Source organism: Dreissena polymorpha, chromosome 7 (genome assembly GCF_020536995.1).
Source record: "Dreissena polymorpha isolate Duluth1 chromosome 7, UMN_Dpol_1.0, whole genome shotgun sequence".
In the NCBI taxonomy this organism is placed as follows: Eukaryota; Metazoa; Mollusca; class Bivalvia; order Myida; family Dreissenidae; genus Dreissena; species Dreissena polymorpha.
The window spans coordinates 35,865,720-35,882,233 of NC_068361.1; the positions used below are offsets into that span (position 1 = coordinate 35,865,720).

The window sequence follows — 16,514 nt, forward strand, 5'->3', positions numbered from 1 at the left end:
TCTTGCAGACTGTCGATAGGAGTTTGGCTTCAACGACCACAGCGGAACAGGTCTAGTGACTAGTCTGTAGAGTAAGATATGTTTGCTTAAGTTTCTAAAGCTAAACAAGTTCATAATCAACAGAATCCGCACAGCGTTGCAAAGTTAGATCAAATAAATATTTCTTTATTATGGTGTATGTGAATAAAATATAATAACGTAACAGTATTTTTGTTTTTGAATTAATGTTTATGTTGGAATAACCATTTAATCTTGGGACCATCGACACTAATTATGTTCAATGCGTGTTCAGCTAACTTGAGCATGATTGCTCAAGAGTAAGCTACTGTATTAAGTCCATGTCTTGCGTTCGTCAATAATTTTACTTCGCAAACTTTTTTTCTATAAAACCACAAGGTATGTCCAGCACAATTTTGTATCCAATCGTTTTTTTTGCAAATGAATTTCGTCAATTATTCAATTATTTTCAAACTTAAGTTAATATGACATTATATCCAACACGAAAGAAACTTCAAAAATATCAACAACGAAAAAACACTCGGTAGGAATGAAATTATTTTCAATTGAGATCATTACCAATGTCCTTAAATTCTTTAAATGGCTACTTGGATGTTTGGTGTGTGCAATTTTGATTACACCAAGTTCTACACAACACGCACTAGCTAAAAGATCTAAAGGGATCTAAAGGGATGTAAAACGACCTCGCACAAATAATTGTGTGGTGACCATCACGTCAAAAACCATTCACTTAATTTATCAATAAATGAGTGAAGGCATTACCTACGTTGCTAGGAGAGTTTTTTTTTATTAGTTTGAAACAATATACCAGATGTGTTCAATGTTTGATTTAACCGTATAAATTCAGGTAACTTGAGGCTATTTCGGCAAGTCAGAAACAACTGAATTGATATAAACATATCCCAAAAAGTGATCGTGGATGACACAAGTATGATAAACACGCCAGATGGCGAAACATCCGAAATGGCAAAATTTATTTCTCATTTAAAGCAGTGTTGTTTATATAAAATATAACTGGTCCCGATGTGTGTCCTTAACAAAAGATAATTATCAAAACGACACTTCATGTTTGCAGTGACGAATGTTTGTGTTGCAGTTGTTTAGAACACACATTGTTGCTGCAGCATAGTTTTGCGATGAATTACAAACTCGTCACAAGTTTCGATTTTTGCCATTCACTTTAACCGTCAACGACCATGAATAAGTTTATGTACATGGTTTTTAGTGTGTATAGCCTAATTTGTATTTCAATAAAATGTTCCTGACCATTAAACACAGTTAGTACTAACACGAGTTAATGTATAATAATATTGTATTCGTGCATAAAGGTCCGTGTCGGACAAATGTATCCGAGTGCGTTCATTATATTAGTCTATTTAGGAAATTGAAAATCCAGAAATATTATCGAGAGAGAAGTGCTTTAATTTCTTAAATTTTAGGTCAGTATCCAATCACCTGTACAATACGCGAGTATAGATGCACCATAATCATTACACCTAATCTTGATCAAAGCCCATAAGCTACAACAAAACACAATTGTGTAAATAAATATCATAACCTCGCAATAAAAACAACAATTTGGATAAAAAGTGACAAATTCGCAAAATATCTTGCTCAGCACAGAAGCAATAACCACAAAACAAACGGAAAACAACAACAACTGAGGACAATACATTGGAACGGCTAAGGCTAAGCAGAGTGCTCATATCGGCGCCAGACGAAAAAAGTCCGTTTTATATAACTATAGCATTAACTTCATTTAAACATTTGCAGTTTTTCTCGGCCATGCTCATGTCAAAATATTGTTACATACAGGTCATACATATCTTGAAACTGTAATATATCCACATGTCATTGCTCATGTGCAGCCGTCTTAAAACAATTGCGTGCAACTGTGTGCTGAATTTTAAAAGCAACCCTGCGGTAAACCGTATATCTCTCGGTATAGGTATGTACGAGCCATTTTTTTCAGTCCGTCCTTTATAAATTATCATAACATACATTTTATATCATTGTTATGCAGGAAAACGTTAACGCAAGTCTGTCCAACCAATTTTCAACTGAAACCATCTTAACAAACTTTATTTCGTTGATATTTAGATTAAGCTTTCAATACATACCATTCTTTCCACAGTAACTGCGATTGAAGCCATGCAAATTGACGCTATCCACGGTGCTCTCTGTTGTTCCATGCCACAGGAAACGTTCGTTTATTGTTCCCGGCGGATTCTGTTCTTCTAGTTGTTTCTTCTTTGCATGATATTGACGCCACAGGGACTTGTTCTGGACCTCCTCGATCTTAGTACGAAATAAGTTACTAATGTTTACATACATTTGTATTAATACACAGATCATCCATAACAGTTGGTGCTTAAATGTTTCCCATATCATGCCAGTGACTAAGCATGTTAACTGCTTTTTCTATCTATGATATATTACATGATAACTGGGAAGGTATACTTTGTAATAAATGAGTGACGCGTTTCCTCCCGGAGCCGGTGATACAAACTTCAATAAAAACCCTTAGACCGACAGATAAGATTGCATTTTCATTCGCAAAAAAACATACACCAGCAACTTAACTTGAAATTAACATTTGTATATACAGATACACGTATATGCTGTCAGAGTAGAGTCGTTTAAAACCCATTCCCAATGTCGCTTATCGTAGTATTTAGTTAGTTTGACTTGAAATGTTTAAGACATTCTAAAATAGGTTTATTAAATACTCAACCGAGCATGTGAAGACAAGCTAAATAATATGTATAAATCCTGTTTTCAAAAAAACTTCATATAAATAGATGTTGTACCTTTAGGACATTCCAACCAGGCCCAGACGTTAACTTGAATGTACTTTCAATTTCTTCGAATTTAGGGTCCGTACGCTGCAGGACGTTCACAAAGCAGTTTCCTTTACTTTGCTTCCATTCGCTTGGAGTTTCAATTTGTTGGTCTGTACCAATATAAACATCATAACCGTGGGAATAATTAATGAAATAAAATTACATATACATCAGAATATGCAAAACATTTGATACCAAATTGTTAATATATGTTTGATCTACATATATATTGCAAAGGAATAATATGATTATTTGTTAACATGTACTTTATACCTTCAATTAAATCTTTTCGCACTAATTGCAATTTTTTACTATCATCGGTTTCGCCCTTCTCATATTTGTGTAATGTTTTGAAATCAACGACGATGTCTAAGTCACTGCTCCTGTAATAACAATACAATAATACGTGTATCTACTACAAACCAAAGAAAACTAATAATCGCTACAATTGATAGCAGGATCAATTGTTTAAAACGAAGAATTCCCCTCTGTCTGATTAATATCTATCTTATATGTAGCTTGTCATGTCTACTTCTATTTACAAAACGTACCTCTTTAAATATGCGTACAAAATAAGTTAATGAAAACATAGAAAATAAAATATATGCATTATTTTTGGATTTTACAGTTATCGTAAAATAACATATACAGCCGATTCAATTTCTCAGAGTCATTTAAGTATTGAATGCTTAAATATATGAGTAAAGAAACGCCATAAACAATATCAGTATAGACATTCTTAGTTCATAATACATGCAACTTGACATACAACATGAAAATGATTATAGCTGGTATCATTAGAAGTTAACAAGCATATACAAAACGAATCTCTTCAAGCAATAATTCTCGGCTTGCACAAGTATATTGATAATTGTTTTTGAAATTATAAAAACGAGTTTATTGGTATAACAAGTATAAAATAAGAAATTAATATAAGTACATTTAGTTGATTTATTTGATTGGTGTATTGTCTTAAGTTATAGGGGATACAATTAATAATTTATATAACATATCGTTATTTTGATATACATATTCAAAATACTTACCGATATATGAACATGTCTTCTTTATTTTGGTATGACTGTTCTATTTTAAAGTTTAGTTTTTCTTGAAAACGGCTATACACTTCTTCTCCATTTACTTCTTCGATGAAGTACCATTGGACAAACGCTTTACACATCGAAGCTAGTTTATGTTCGTTTTCTACCTGAATCGCATCTTTTATGATTCTGTAAAACAATGCACATAGCCGTTAAAAAATAAAATTAAAGTGTTTAGGCGAGTGTGTCTCACTGCCAGTGCCTCTTCGTGAGTAAATGAATTTTTAACGAACGTGATAGTATGAGTTTTACGCTTCTCAAACAATACAATATTTAGATTTTGGTATAGTCACCTTAAACTTGTTATTGGTTAGTGGGAGTTCTCTTCTATCATTTTACAATGCATATCTATCAATTCGTTAATGTAAATTGGCTGTTGCATGCCAAATTAGTTTTAATAAAATTCCTTCATGGATTAAAGGGTTAAACTTGACAGCACTTGATAATTGTTGAACCATGCCATTAAACTTCTTACAACATTCAATAATATTTTCATGAAAGATACCATAGGTAATTGATATACAGAATATTCTTATACGTTGACATATGCTTAATCAGCACACGGCAAGAACAAATGTACACAAAGTATTATTTCACGTTCAGTGTTACTCACAACATACATGGCGCATTTACACGGAATCATTGGTTTTCATTTTCGGTCTGTTTTTTTCAATAGTCGTGATACGTATATGTATAATATTCTACTTCTTTCGATTGTAATGAATATAAACATAATATATATTACTTAACCTCGTTCTTAAAAAAACGGCGATACGTTTGGCCGAGCACAGGGCTGACATACCATAATTGATAAGCCGATTTGTGATACTAAGGTGTGTATGTCAGATGTGTACGAATACAGATAAATCCCATTATTGTACACAATTCTGTTAATTAATCTTGTTATTATATACTTATAGCATTCTTTATTTGCGTAAGACACGTTCAGAGAACGAGCGTTTACGTCATTCTATGACGTTGTTTGAAACAAATTAATAAATATGTTCTCAATTCATATTTAGAATGTTTTTTAAGCATCTTTATTTGTGGGATTTATTATTGAACAACGTGTTCCAGGCATTAGTTATAGTTTTAACATCACATATATTCTATTTGTACGTGTGTGCGAAGTAAATGCTCGGTATTGATCTGAAATGCTCGGTAAAACTCGGACCGTCCAATAAGGCATACATCTAAACAGTTTTGTGGATTATTTAAATATGTATATTATACATCCGATAATTTAATCGAGAATCTATTAAAATGTTTAACAGTGATATGGAATGTGTTCTTCAAGATGAAATTTTGTCGTCAATAAGTGATTGAGCTGACATATGTATTTACTTCGTTTTATTATTACTCACAAAAGTGTTCCAGTAAAAAATCTGCCTTACGGTAATTCGCTTGCAGTTCAATAGAATTGTTCTTCTCCTGTATGGCTTTTTTGTAATTTTATATACAACGGTATTTGACTATTTTTTAAATTTTTAACGTGTGTGTTTGGTTACTATCTCTGGGTTACATGTTAGATTCAGGATGTGTTTTCTTTTCTAACACAAAACACAACCGACTCATAAGCAGCAATCGTGATGTAATAAGAAAGCAATCGGCAGCATCATGTAAGTAGTAATATCACGGATAAAACTCTGTTGCTACTAAAACGTGAAGTTACGCTGACGTTATTTAAGAAATAATATTTTTCTATCATGGTTTGTTGTCGAATAACCCGCAGTAAGGAGTATAGATGCGTAGAAATTAAATCACGATCGCGAAGCGATTTGTGTCTTAACAAATAACATTCTTTGCAGGCGTGGTTATGCCACTTATCACAAAATATACAATTTGTTGTTTCGTTAAATGTATACACATGCTACATTTATTACATTTCTTCTAGAGCGGGTTTTAGCACGTGCATTTTACAGCAATATTTTCTTTATTTATTCGCAACTATTTTCAAAACATTAAGCTCCGCCCATTATTTATTACAGAATAACTCACACTAGATTTCCTTCTTTGGATATAGAAAATAAGTCGCGTGCCGTGTTAGAATAAACTTTTAATAATAGTCAAAATATATTAAAAAGCACAGTTGGCATTTCGTGGTCAAATTACGGTTAAATATGTAAAGTTTGATTCTTGTTTTCAGCTGAAATGATTGAATGCAGTAAATCGCTTATATTTTATAAATACAAAGCGGATATGTTAATGAAATAAATAAACGTGTGGTTAGCGCGTCAGCTTTCTTTGCTTTTAAAACATTCCGTTTCAAAATATTAAGATCTAAATTGCACATAATGCATAAGATAATGATAACATATAAACTATTTGTTTGATGTCGTTGTAATATCTAGAATGATATTTGTTAAAAAATGTTATATAGTAAACATTTTTATTTTTTCTAATGAGACCATTTATTTCATGGTATGATCTCAAGGCAAACATATTTTCTGTCAATGTTATCATTTTATGATTAATTATAAATAAATAACATTTTGAACGTTTTAAGCGCCAACTCTTGTCCGATAGATGTATAGTGAGTGGGCTAGAAAAAGCTACGTCCGAGCGTCGTGTTAGATTTTGATGAATATTTGCCATGGTTTTCAAATGTAATTTGAGTCGGGGATAACGACCATTACCGTTTGTGTGTCGTGACTTTATAAGAAACCAATTAACCTAATGCTGTAAATGCTTAATGAAAGTTGATGCCACGGTCACAAAATGGAAACACGGATGTTTTCGTCAACAAGATGAATTAGTTTAATGCTCCTTAAATTGTAAAACTGTCTAAGGAATATGGTGGAAGAGTAAAACGTACCTGATTTAGAAAGGTGGCCTAGAAAACGCGACGCGGTATGATCATGGTAATTAAATACTGACAATATGATTAAAAAATACTATGTATTGTAAAATTAAGTTGTACAAAGAAGGCCATATACAATGTGTAGTCGGTTCAATATATACTCTGTAGACATTATCTGGCAGGGAGACAAAAAAAACAATGGAATGGAGAGGTAAGTAATATGATTTAACGCAATATTGATTGTTAACATGTATTATCAGTTACTGTACTCTTATTTATCAAATACGACGTATTGAACCATTAAATCGTAAAACCAAGCAGTTGTATGAAAAATAAACACAATAGTAGGTAATGTAGGTAGTTTATGTAATAAATGTACATACCCTTGATAAAATAACGTATTACTTATAAGGGACAGGATGCTTTTGTTGAAAAAAAAAATGCTCACAAAAGACAATCTCATAGCGAACTAAAAAATGTATACGCTGTACAACGGCAATTTCTTTAATGTCAACAGAGCAAACAAAGTTTATATCAAGGCATGTTCGACGCTTACAACATTCTATTAAAGTTATGCGTTTACTGTTTTGCGAAAAATAATAAACAAAACAGGTTTTAGATAAACACATAATGTATGAATTACATTAATTCAAAGTAGCAAAATTGCACAATTGACCAAGAACATGTTGACACAAATATATATTGGTTACTTACTAATTATCAATTAAAACTAAAATAAGCTATCATCGATACATAGCAAAAACGTGATTTACCAACACATCGCTTTAGCTACCCTTAACATTTTGTGGCGTGCACGCTGTAGTGGCAGCGCTTTACTTTGTGCTTCTAGATGTCCCTTGATCTAACACCAGGGCAAGCGAATTTTTTTATTGTATTATTCTCTTTGCGATAATAATTATTTAAAACAATTATAAAAATATAGTTTTTGTATTAAAAGACATCGTTCAAAGACATGACAATTTGCGAACATTTCCCTTTAAGGCATCATACTTGGTCACAAAGGCAATAACATAAAAAGCAGCAAAACGTGCGACTTCATCACCATAAGCGTATTTTTTCTTATAAAACAACTAGCATTTTGCAAAACTTATTCCGCAAAAGACCAATTGGTACGTAGTTGAAACATTTACTGTTGGTAAAATCGCGAATGCATGTCACATGTGAAAAAGTCGAACATATATTAAACGAATGCATCAAGAGAACAATACTTTTCAGTAATTTACATTTACAAGACAGCACACACCATTACCTGTTAATATCAGTACTTGCTGCGTGTACATTTGTTAACAGCCCATAAATTTCTAGTCGACCGTCGGTGTGTTCCAGGCAAACATGGTTGTTTTTTACAACATTCCCGATCGCCTGCATCTACCATAAAATCATTAATTATCTGTAACTGTTTTGTTCGTCCTAAACGTGATTAAACTGGTACGCGAAATTATTATCGTATTGTTTTAATTGCACATAAAAGATGTAATGTATTTAAATACACTGTATACAAAGGATTTACACATAGATAGGGTATAACCAAGCAGTGTTAGAAAAAGGTCTACTACTGCGGATTCGATTGTTGGCATTTTAATACTTTTGCAGAAAAGAAAAACATTCATAATTACACGGTGTCCCCCTAATCGCTCTCAATAACTGATTTAGTATGTTTTCAGATGTCTCTACATGCTAACAAGCGTAAAGGTTCATTAAACATGGATGAAGAAAAATAACTGTGTGCCCAATACACACTTGAAATTTACTGACCCTGAAATTATAAGATGCCCCTGAAGATCTATAAACATGTGAAAATGTATCTCATACGTATTATACATGAGAACCTTTCCTTACATTTAGTTTTGACGGCATAAACTAAACAAACTGAGTAGAGGACGAGTACCCGATGTTTCCTACCATTAAGTTATAGTTAAGGGCATTGTCATATTTGAAATGATTGTATACGTTATTTTGCTCTAATTATCTTTGTTAATCATTTAACTTCATTTTACAAAAATGTGACCCCTAGAGAGAGGTCAGTTCTCAACTCATAGGAAGGATTTAAATAACATTTGTGGAAGAAACGCGGAGGAATATAAGTGCAGATGCTAAGGATACAGCAAGTATTCGGAGAAAGTTGAAAAACTGTATTGATCCGTTGGATTCAAGCAAGCATCAAATCAATCTAGTGAACATTAAGGCTTGAACAATAGCACCAAACGTGCTTATGTTGATCAGGCAATAGATACTGGTAAAACCAACATAATTCGAAAATGCATGGCCAGGCAATGTGTATGGGTCAATTTATCAAATGGACCAATACGATTTTGTGTCTATAAAGCAGATTAGGATTGCAGACACCCAAGTGTGTGTCATCATTTTGATTTATTCAATATTTATTTGCTAGCAAGCTATTTCTAGTAATGTTGACATTTACCATAAACTAAGCCATGTATTGGCTCTAATACCTACTGAAAAGGAGAAAATCAGATTAAGAACAACCAAATCGGTGATAAGGAAACAATACAAAGCAAAAGTGCTTGAGTGGCAAATTCATAACCAAATCATATGTTCCGTAATAGATAATCCTGCTTTGCTGTATGTCATTCACTGGCTCCTAGACGGAATGACGACTTAACTGATACTTTAAAATCTTATATAAGACAAAACCCGAATACATTCGCAAAACTTCCCTAAAGAATATAAATATAGCGAAGACTTGCTCTCTGTTAACGCCGTCATTGGATTGTACACAGTGGCCGGGTATTTTGGTATCGGTAAGGGTAGATTTATTTAAATGCTGAGCGCAGGCAATGTTATCAGCTAGTGAGCGATATTATAGCTAGTGTAACAAAGTTGTGAAGAAATCGCGCAGGTTTGTCACAACATGCGTGAAAAAGTCCGATACATAGATAATGTCTATTACAAAACTGAACTTGTGGCAGCAAGGAAAAGCAAGTTGGGTAAGTTTTGCCATCGCTAGCAAGAGCAAGCTTGCCATTTACCACGGAAGCATTTTTAAAACTTTTAACCTGTCTACGCTTGTGTTTATGAAAACATTCATTAAATGATATTTCACCGGTATGTTTTCATTAAACAAATCATACAAAGGACGAAGGTGTTGTACACAAATATAAAATATTGTTCTCAAATATGGTCGGTATATTCATGCTATACTATTCTCAGCACATAAGTATTTATGTATAACAATATCAAAATGGCATTTTAACATATAAAAATGCATTTAAATACGTTATACCAAATAAGACTGAAAATGGCAGCTATCTTGGACGCCATCTTGAATTTCTCAAAACCCTCAATGATGAGAGACCGAAATCATTTAGATTCTTCATCAGATACATATCCCCTAACCAAACCCTTTAACATTTAATATACACATCAATACTGGGTCTAGTGAAAAATCAAAGTACCGACAGAACTGGTGTGACGATGCATTTAAAGAGGATGGATATAAAAGCATCAATTTAAACCACAATTACGTAATTTGTATTGCTTGTCATTTATCCGCATCCTTAATTTAAGATTTGGCATAGCTGCATTGTACATGGGTTTTAAGACATTCACAGTTCTTTGTAAAACTTTAAAAAGATCAAGAGGCTTTTTGGCACATTTTTTTACGTTCCAAAAATGCTCGTACCCAATTTTTTTATCGTTCCCTAAATTTTCGTTCCCATATGTGAATAATGTAGGTCCTACACTATTGGGTACGAAAAAACAATTCGATACGAACATTTTGGGTACGAACAAATAATGCCCCAAAAAAATGGGTACACAAAATAATTTGGGTACAAAAAAAAGAACACCAATATGGGTCCGAAAAACAATTTGGATAAGAACAAAATTGGGTACGAAAAAAATTGGGTATGAAAAAGTTTGCTTACAAAAAAAATTGGGTTTGAATCTTTTTTTTTGTTAGAAAGGATGGGGTACCGGTTAGTATACCGGGGTACCCAAAAGTACCTGTGAAAATTGGTTTACGGTGAAGTATACTTCAAAGTATCCGGGGAACGGGGAAGTAGTGCCCGTGGGGAATTAAACCCAATCAGCCTTAGTACCGGTACATAGATTGCTAGAAATAATAAATTTGGTTACGAAAAAAAATTGGGTACGAAATAAAGAATGGGTACGAAAGAAAAATTGGTACGAAAAATGGGTAAGAAAAAAATTGGGTTCGAACAGTTTTGGGTACGAAAAAACAGTTTGGATGTCTGGTTCCTGTCCCGAACCTCTCGATAAATTTGAAAGAAGACGGGAACCAAGCCGCCTTTACTTTTATCAAAGATAATCAGCGAGGTATGCCGATTTAGAAAATTTAACTAACTCAATCGGACTGGCTCGGTCTTTAACATAGGTCGCCATTGTGAAGAAATTTGTTCACGGCATGATAACTTAGACGAGCTGCTTCGCTGAAGCAGCATCGTTAATTATCGTTTTTCTGCCGGACTCTAATATGAATTCAGAAAGTTTCAAAACGAATAACGCGTCAAATATTTTGTTCAACATAACTTAAGCTTTTTTTATTTGACGTTAAAAAAATAATATTGATATATGTTTGCTTTTATTTTCTGACATTGTTAAATTAAGTTTGTGTCAAAGTTTTAGAACTGCTATACGACATTTTGATTTTCTGTTCTTTCTTTGCAGATTGGATATAGCTATGGTATTTTGCAAAAAGATCAAATTTAAAGAACAAATTACCGAACAAATACGGTTTTTGAGACCTTCCAAGTTGTCAAACTTCATTTTTTGCTCATAATCATGTTATTATTAAGTTCACTATTATGAACATAAATATTCACAAAGTAAGACTTAACGGGTGTGCATTTGTGAGGACTGTTAAAACAAATTTTCGAATATTTGAATATGGCCAAATATTTTAATCCGAAATTTAAAATTTAATATTCGATCTTTATGCAAATTAAAATTTATCAAGTTTAAAAGTGGAAAGTCGTATTTTTGGTGCAGTGCAGGCGACTTTCTTGTGTCAGTCATATTATTAGATAACAACTACCATCAAATAACGAAATGATTATTGGCATACGGGATAATGTCAGGGGGAGAGGTAATGACGTTATTGGTTTTATCTGAGGTTTGTAGGAATGTTAATACACTTTGTTTTATCAATTGCCTGTGATGATCGAAATGTTATTCAGCGTCTTGAAATTAGGACAACAGAGGTGACTTGTTGTACCTTAAACAGTAAATGCTATATATATATATATATATATATATATATATATATATATATATATATATATATATATATATATATATATATATATATATATATGTATATATTGAATAAAATATTATCGTATCGAACTTAAGTTTCTTAAAGATAAATCAATGAAATCGTCGTGGAACTGGAGTACTTTCAGAAATAAATTAGCGAAAACAAAAACATATATATATATGTATATAAAATAAATATAAACATATGGAATATCAGTCATATGTTCAAGTCGTACCTGTGTCTCGTTTAAACGTTTTATGATGGGATCGGTGAATTGTGACACCATGAACTCGCCCTCAATCATTCTGTCCAACTGTTTGATAGCGTTTTTGATGTTTGAATCATCCAATGCGTACACTCGTAGGTGAATGGTATCGCCAGCCATTTCTTGAACCCGTGTTGAACCAACATCGACAGTGGGTTTCTTGGTCAGTCCTAAAAAATAAGATGCAACCCTAAAAGTGTAAGGTTCAGCTAAAGGATTGTATTTACGGCTAAATCGGTAAAACATGTAACATTAAATATTTCTTAAATTCACTTTTCAACACATGTTAGCATGAGTGACAAGTATCGTTTAGTATACAAACAGTAATATATAATTATTTGCCTGCAAGGGTAAGAACCGTGGCCTTTCTTGTGGGCAGGGTAAAAAAACACAAAGAGGCTTTTCAAGCGACATATTTGAAATGTGCATAGAATAAAGCATATCGCAAGAAATCTAATGATACCATAATACTAGCGTGTGAATATTCTAAATGACATCGTTTTAGAATACTCCATTTGTTCAAATTATGATGTTACAATCAACATCGTTTGGAGATGTTCCATAAATGTCACTTAATGATGCCATTGATATGTGAATGATATTCAAATGGTGTATATTTGTGTATTGTAATTTAAGTAATCACAACACCACTATATACAACTATATATTACTAATCTAATTTTAGATATTCTTAGTTATAAATCTTTAATAATTTGTACTATCCGCGATTAGAATGGAGCTGTCATTCAACAGCGCGCTCAACTTTATTTCGGTTGACAATTGTGTTTTTTTTTCTTTTGAAACTACCACAACAACCAAACCACGAAGCATTGCGTATAGTTGGAGTCAATAAAACTAATTATATTAAATTTTCAGCAAACTGAGATGGCATAATTTTCTTATATTTTCAAAACTGTGTAACAGGTTAATTTGTTTTCCAGGTCTCATGATTTCTATTTTGGTGACATCAACTAAAGTGTATGTATTTCGAAGCAAGTTCTTGAATTTCTATACATTACTAATAAGTTTGATAACAATAACACCATTTCCTATTGAGTAACTGAGCGTTTTTTTAAACATAAACTATTCTATTTTAAGTATCAATTATGTTTATCTCAGCTATCATATTTGTTTTTACAACCTGGGTCTTTAACCTTGCATCTGTATATTATCATTTTGGAAATTTCATAACGTTAATTTCCGAATGTGTCGTTTTAAAACGACCACAACCATTAAACAACGTAGTGCGTATGTTTTATATCCGTTTCATGTACCTGCCTCCGACCACTGAGTACGTTGTGCGGCTTGGCGGAACTTATCAACCATCTCAGTCTTGAAAATAACAAATCTGATATCTGTCAACGATCCACATCCTTCTTTTGCGAATTCGTGAACAGCCATGCACATTGCATTGGCCGCATCGCCACCACGGATTGTCAAACCTGTACCAAAAGTTATAGGCATAAATATATAATTTCCTACTGAATGTCTATATTAACATAAACAATTAACACCTTTTAGTTTATAATGAAGTAAATTATAAAGCAAACCTGTCCTTAATGCCGGAAAAGCAATGCTTCGATGGTTATCAATTTTTGCCTTCATTAGACATTGCCCAACAACTTGTTTCCACTCATCTGCTGTATGTTTGGCAACAACGTGCATAATGTTTCTACACGGAAGTCCAGGCGCTTGGGTAATCGCTAATCCTGTCTTTTTCATTTCTCCTTCTGTTCATAAACATCAATATAAAATAATATTATTGTGTCTCTCAAATGCGTTTTAGAGCATTTGTGTAATTCAAATTTACGAGGAATGTTACCGATTGAAAACTGACATCAATACATTTGGCATTAAACATTTACATTCCTTGAACTATCACTAAAAGGGATTAACTCTCACACATAGTTTTGACAACATTGTATTGTTATTGAATGTGTGTCGTATTTTGACGCTCAATTTTTTACCTTGCACATTGTCTCAAAAAATTAACATTTGCAGTTATTCTACATTATTAAATGTATGTGAATAAATGCAACATACAGACTAGAATATACAAAGACACATTTATAAATGTGTCTTCCTTTTTATATGATTGTCAATTTTAGAAATAATATAGTATTACTCAACATGCTTAAAAATTGACGTAGCAGTATTCCTTTTTGAGAAAATAATCTCCTGTCAGCAAAATTCAAATCTATGTCGGCCGTCTTTCTTCTGCTATTTAGTTTCTCAACGAAAATTATATCACACACGCTATTTTATTTTATGTAAACCAGTTGTAAGAGGGGCAATAAGTATATCCCAAAGGTTTAAGAAATCTGACATGGCACCTAATCGGCAATCTTCTTTTTTGACTCTGAACAACACGAAAGTGATAAAGTACTTTACTCAATTTTTATATAAAGTTGCTTGAAAATCGAATACAAATTGGATAACGAGTTAAAATTCCATTAAACATTATTTCAAGAAGTTTCTGAAATAAATCAAACATCACACTTTTCCTCGTCGATGAGGTGAATAAATCACTTTTCACAAAAAGCTGACTGAAGAAAATTAGAACATTACTTAATCATGTCGGAACACAATAAGACATATGGCGCTCTATATGTACTTAAAAACGGCGGCCATTGACCATATTGACCTGATCAACGAACAAAATATGACACCCACTTAAACATTTGTTTGAATATGGAGATTCATGTGTATTGCGATAAATCAGATAATTTTGCATTACAATTTTTTTTCACTTATTTAATGTTATATACTGTACATCAAAACATTCATTTAAATCGAAAAACGATTAATTCTAGCTTACTTACCAACCGACATAATGACTTCACTATACAACCCATTTATCCTATTTAATTTGTTATGATGGGAAGAATTAATTAAGCGTCCGGTGAGACGAACGGACACTTTCAAGATTTTCTAGTATACCAAAACAATAACCCCACCGGTTTGAGGACCATATTTTAAACGAATAGATATGATTCGAGCAAATTTAATAGTAAATTAACTTGAGGACATTTTGATGAAAAAAAAGTTATCCAATTCAAGAAATGGGTGTAAGAGAAACATTCTAGTTCATTGTTATTATAGTTTTTGATAAAATGAGATCTTAGATAGTTTGAAGTTATTAAAAGCTATCGTAAACTTCGAACAAAGTATGACGTGCAGCTGCTATAAGTAAGCCAGTTAAGTCACCCTAGATCACGTTGTGTAAAGATTTGGTATCATCGGTATCTTTATGTTAATAAACAACAACTAGTGTTGCAATCTCATGTCATTTAGTATTAATTAAATACAATTAACACATTAAACATACGCTTGGCTTTGGCCTCCTCCACAAGCTTTTTCCCACAGAGATTGACAAGGGCTTTAGATACTTGTCCTACAACATTTAAAAACAAACATTAATTTGTTATCTTTTTATTACATCTTCATATTGTGTTTCAAAACATTTAACTTCCATATTGAAATTATGTATATCATGTCATGTGTATGTATGCTACCAAAAACGTACCTGCTGTAAGATCTAAATTCTCATTTGAGCTGTTAACAATGCAGTCAGCATCTTCTTTAGTGATGTCACCATCTTTGATCGTTATAGTAACATTGCCAATAACAAAAATATGTCTAAACTCTCCGGGCATCGATTCAGGCAACTCTTCGTAAATGTGGTCTTCATAGCCGTCTATCAGAAGAAAACACGTTCTGTATTTGTCGTATGTTTGTCGCGTTTACAGCTGCTTAATTGAAGGGACTTTGTCATTTGAAAAATGAGACATTGACTATCAATAATTACAGAATATAATAAAGTTTACAACCAGTGTTTGGACAAATAATAAAAACGTTCTGAACAAAATATTATACGAAATGGGTCTTGTTTGTTTGTCGTTTTTATGTTTACATTTGGATGCCATTATTGAAATTATTCTGTATATCTATATGTTTGACAGAATTATTTACACATCATGATCTCTCAATTTGCTAAGGCGATATATAGTGTCGTTTCTTCGTATCTCTCCATATGGGGAATGATTTTTTTTTACTTGACTATATTAGTTATATATGTTGTTGTATGTTTTAGTACATTATATTTGATGAACTATTGAAAATATTTAAGTTATTTGAACTAATGTAATTTACATTGCAGAAGGAATATTGTTTTTTTCTTGCTATGTCTTTAAATGAAATGAGTGAAATCTGTCTTGCCTAAATAATT

At 32.5% G+C, this 16,514-nt stretch overlaps 1 protein-coding gene across 1 annotated transcript in view; it reads right to left on the minus strand.

The window, feature by feature from the left end:
* LOC127838473 (protein mono-ADP-ribosyltransferase PARP14-like) overlaps positions 1 to 16,514 on the minus strand; it is a 61,726-nt gene that overhangs the window by 7,230 nt on the left and 37,982 nt on the right. Inside the window, exons 11-20 of the mRNA XM_052366258.1 lie at positions 15,813 to 15,983; positions 15,615 to 15,680; positions 13,837 to 14,016; positions 13,561 to 13,728; positions 12,257 to 12,456; positions 8,032 to 8,150; positions 3,908 to 4,090; positions 3,135 to 3,244; positions 2,829 to 2,971; positions 2,139 to 2,316 (exon numbers count right to left, since the gene is read on the minus strand). Of these exons, the coding sequence (XP_052222218.1) occupies positions 2,139 to 2,316; positions 2,829 to 2,971; positions 3,135 to 3,244; positions 3,908 to 4,090; positions 8,032 to 8,150; positions 12,257 to 12,456; positions 13,561 to 13,728; positions 13,837 to 14,016; positions 15,615 to 15,680; positions 15,813 to 15,983 (1,518 nt within the window). The remainder of the gene's footprint in view (positions 1 to 2,138; positions 2,317 to 2,828; positions 2,972 to 3,134; positions 3,245 to 3,907; positions 4,091 to 8,031; positions 8,151 to 12,256; positions 12,457 to 13,560; positions 13,729 to 13,836; positions 14,017 to 15,614; positions 15,681 to 15,812; positions 15,984 to 16,514) is intronic.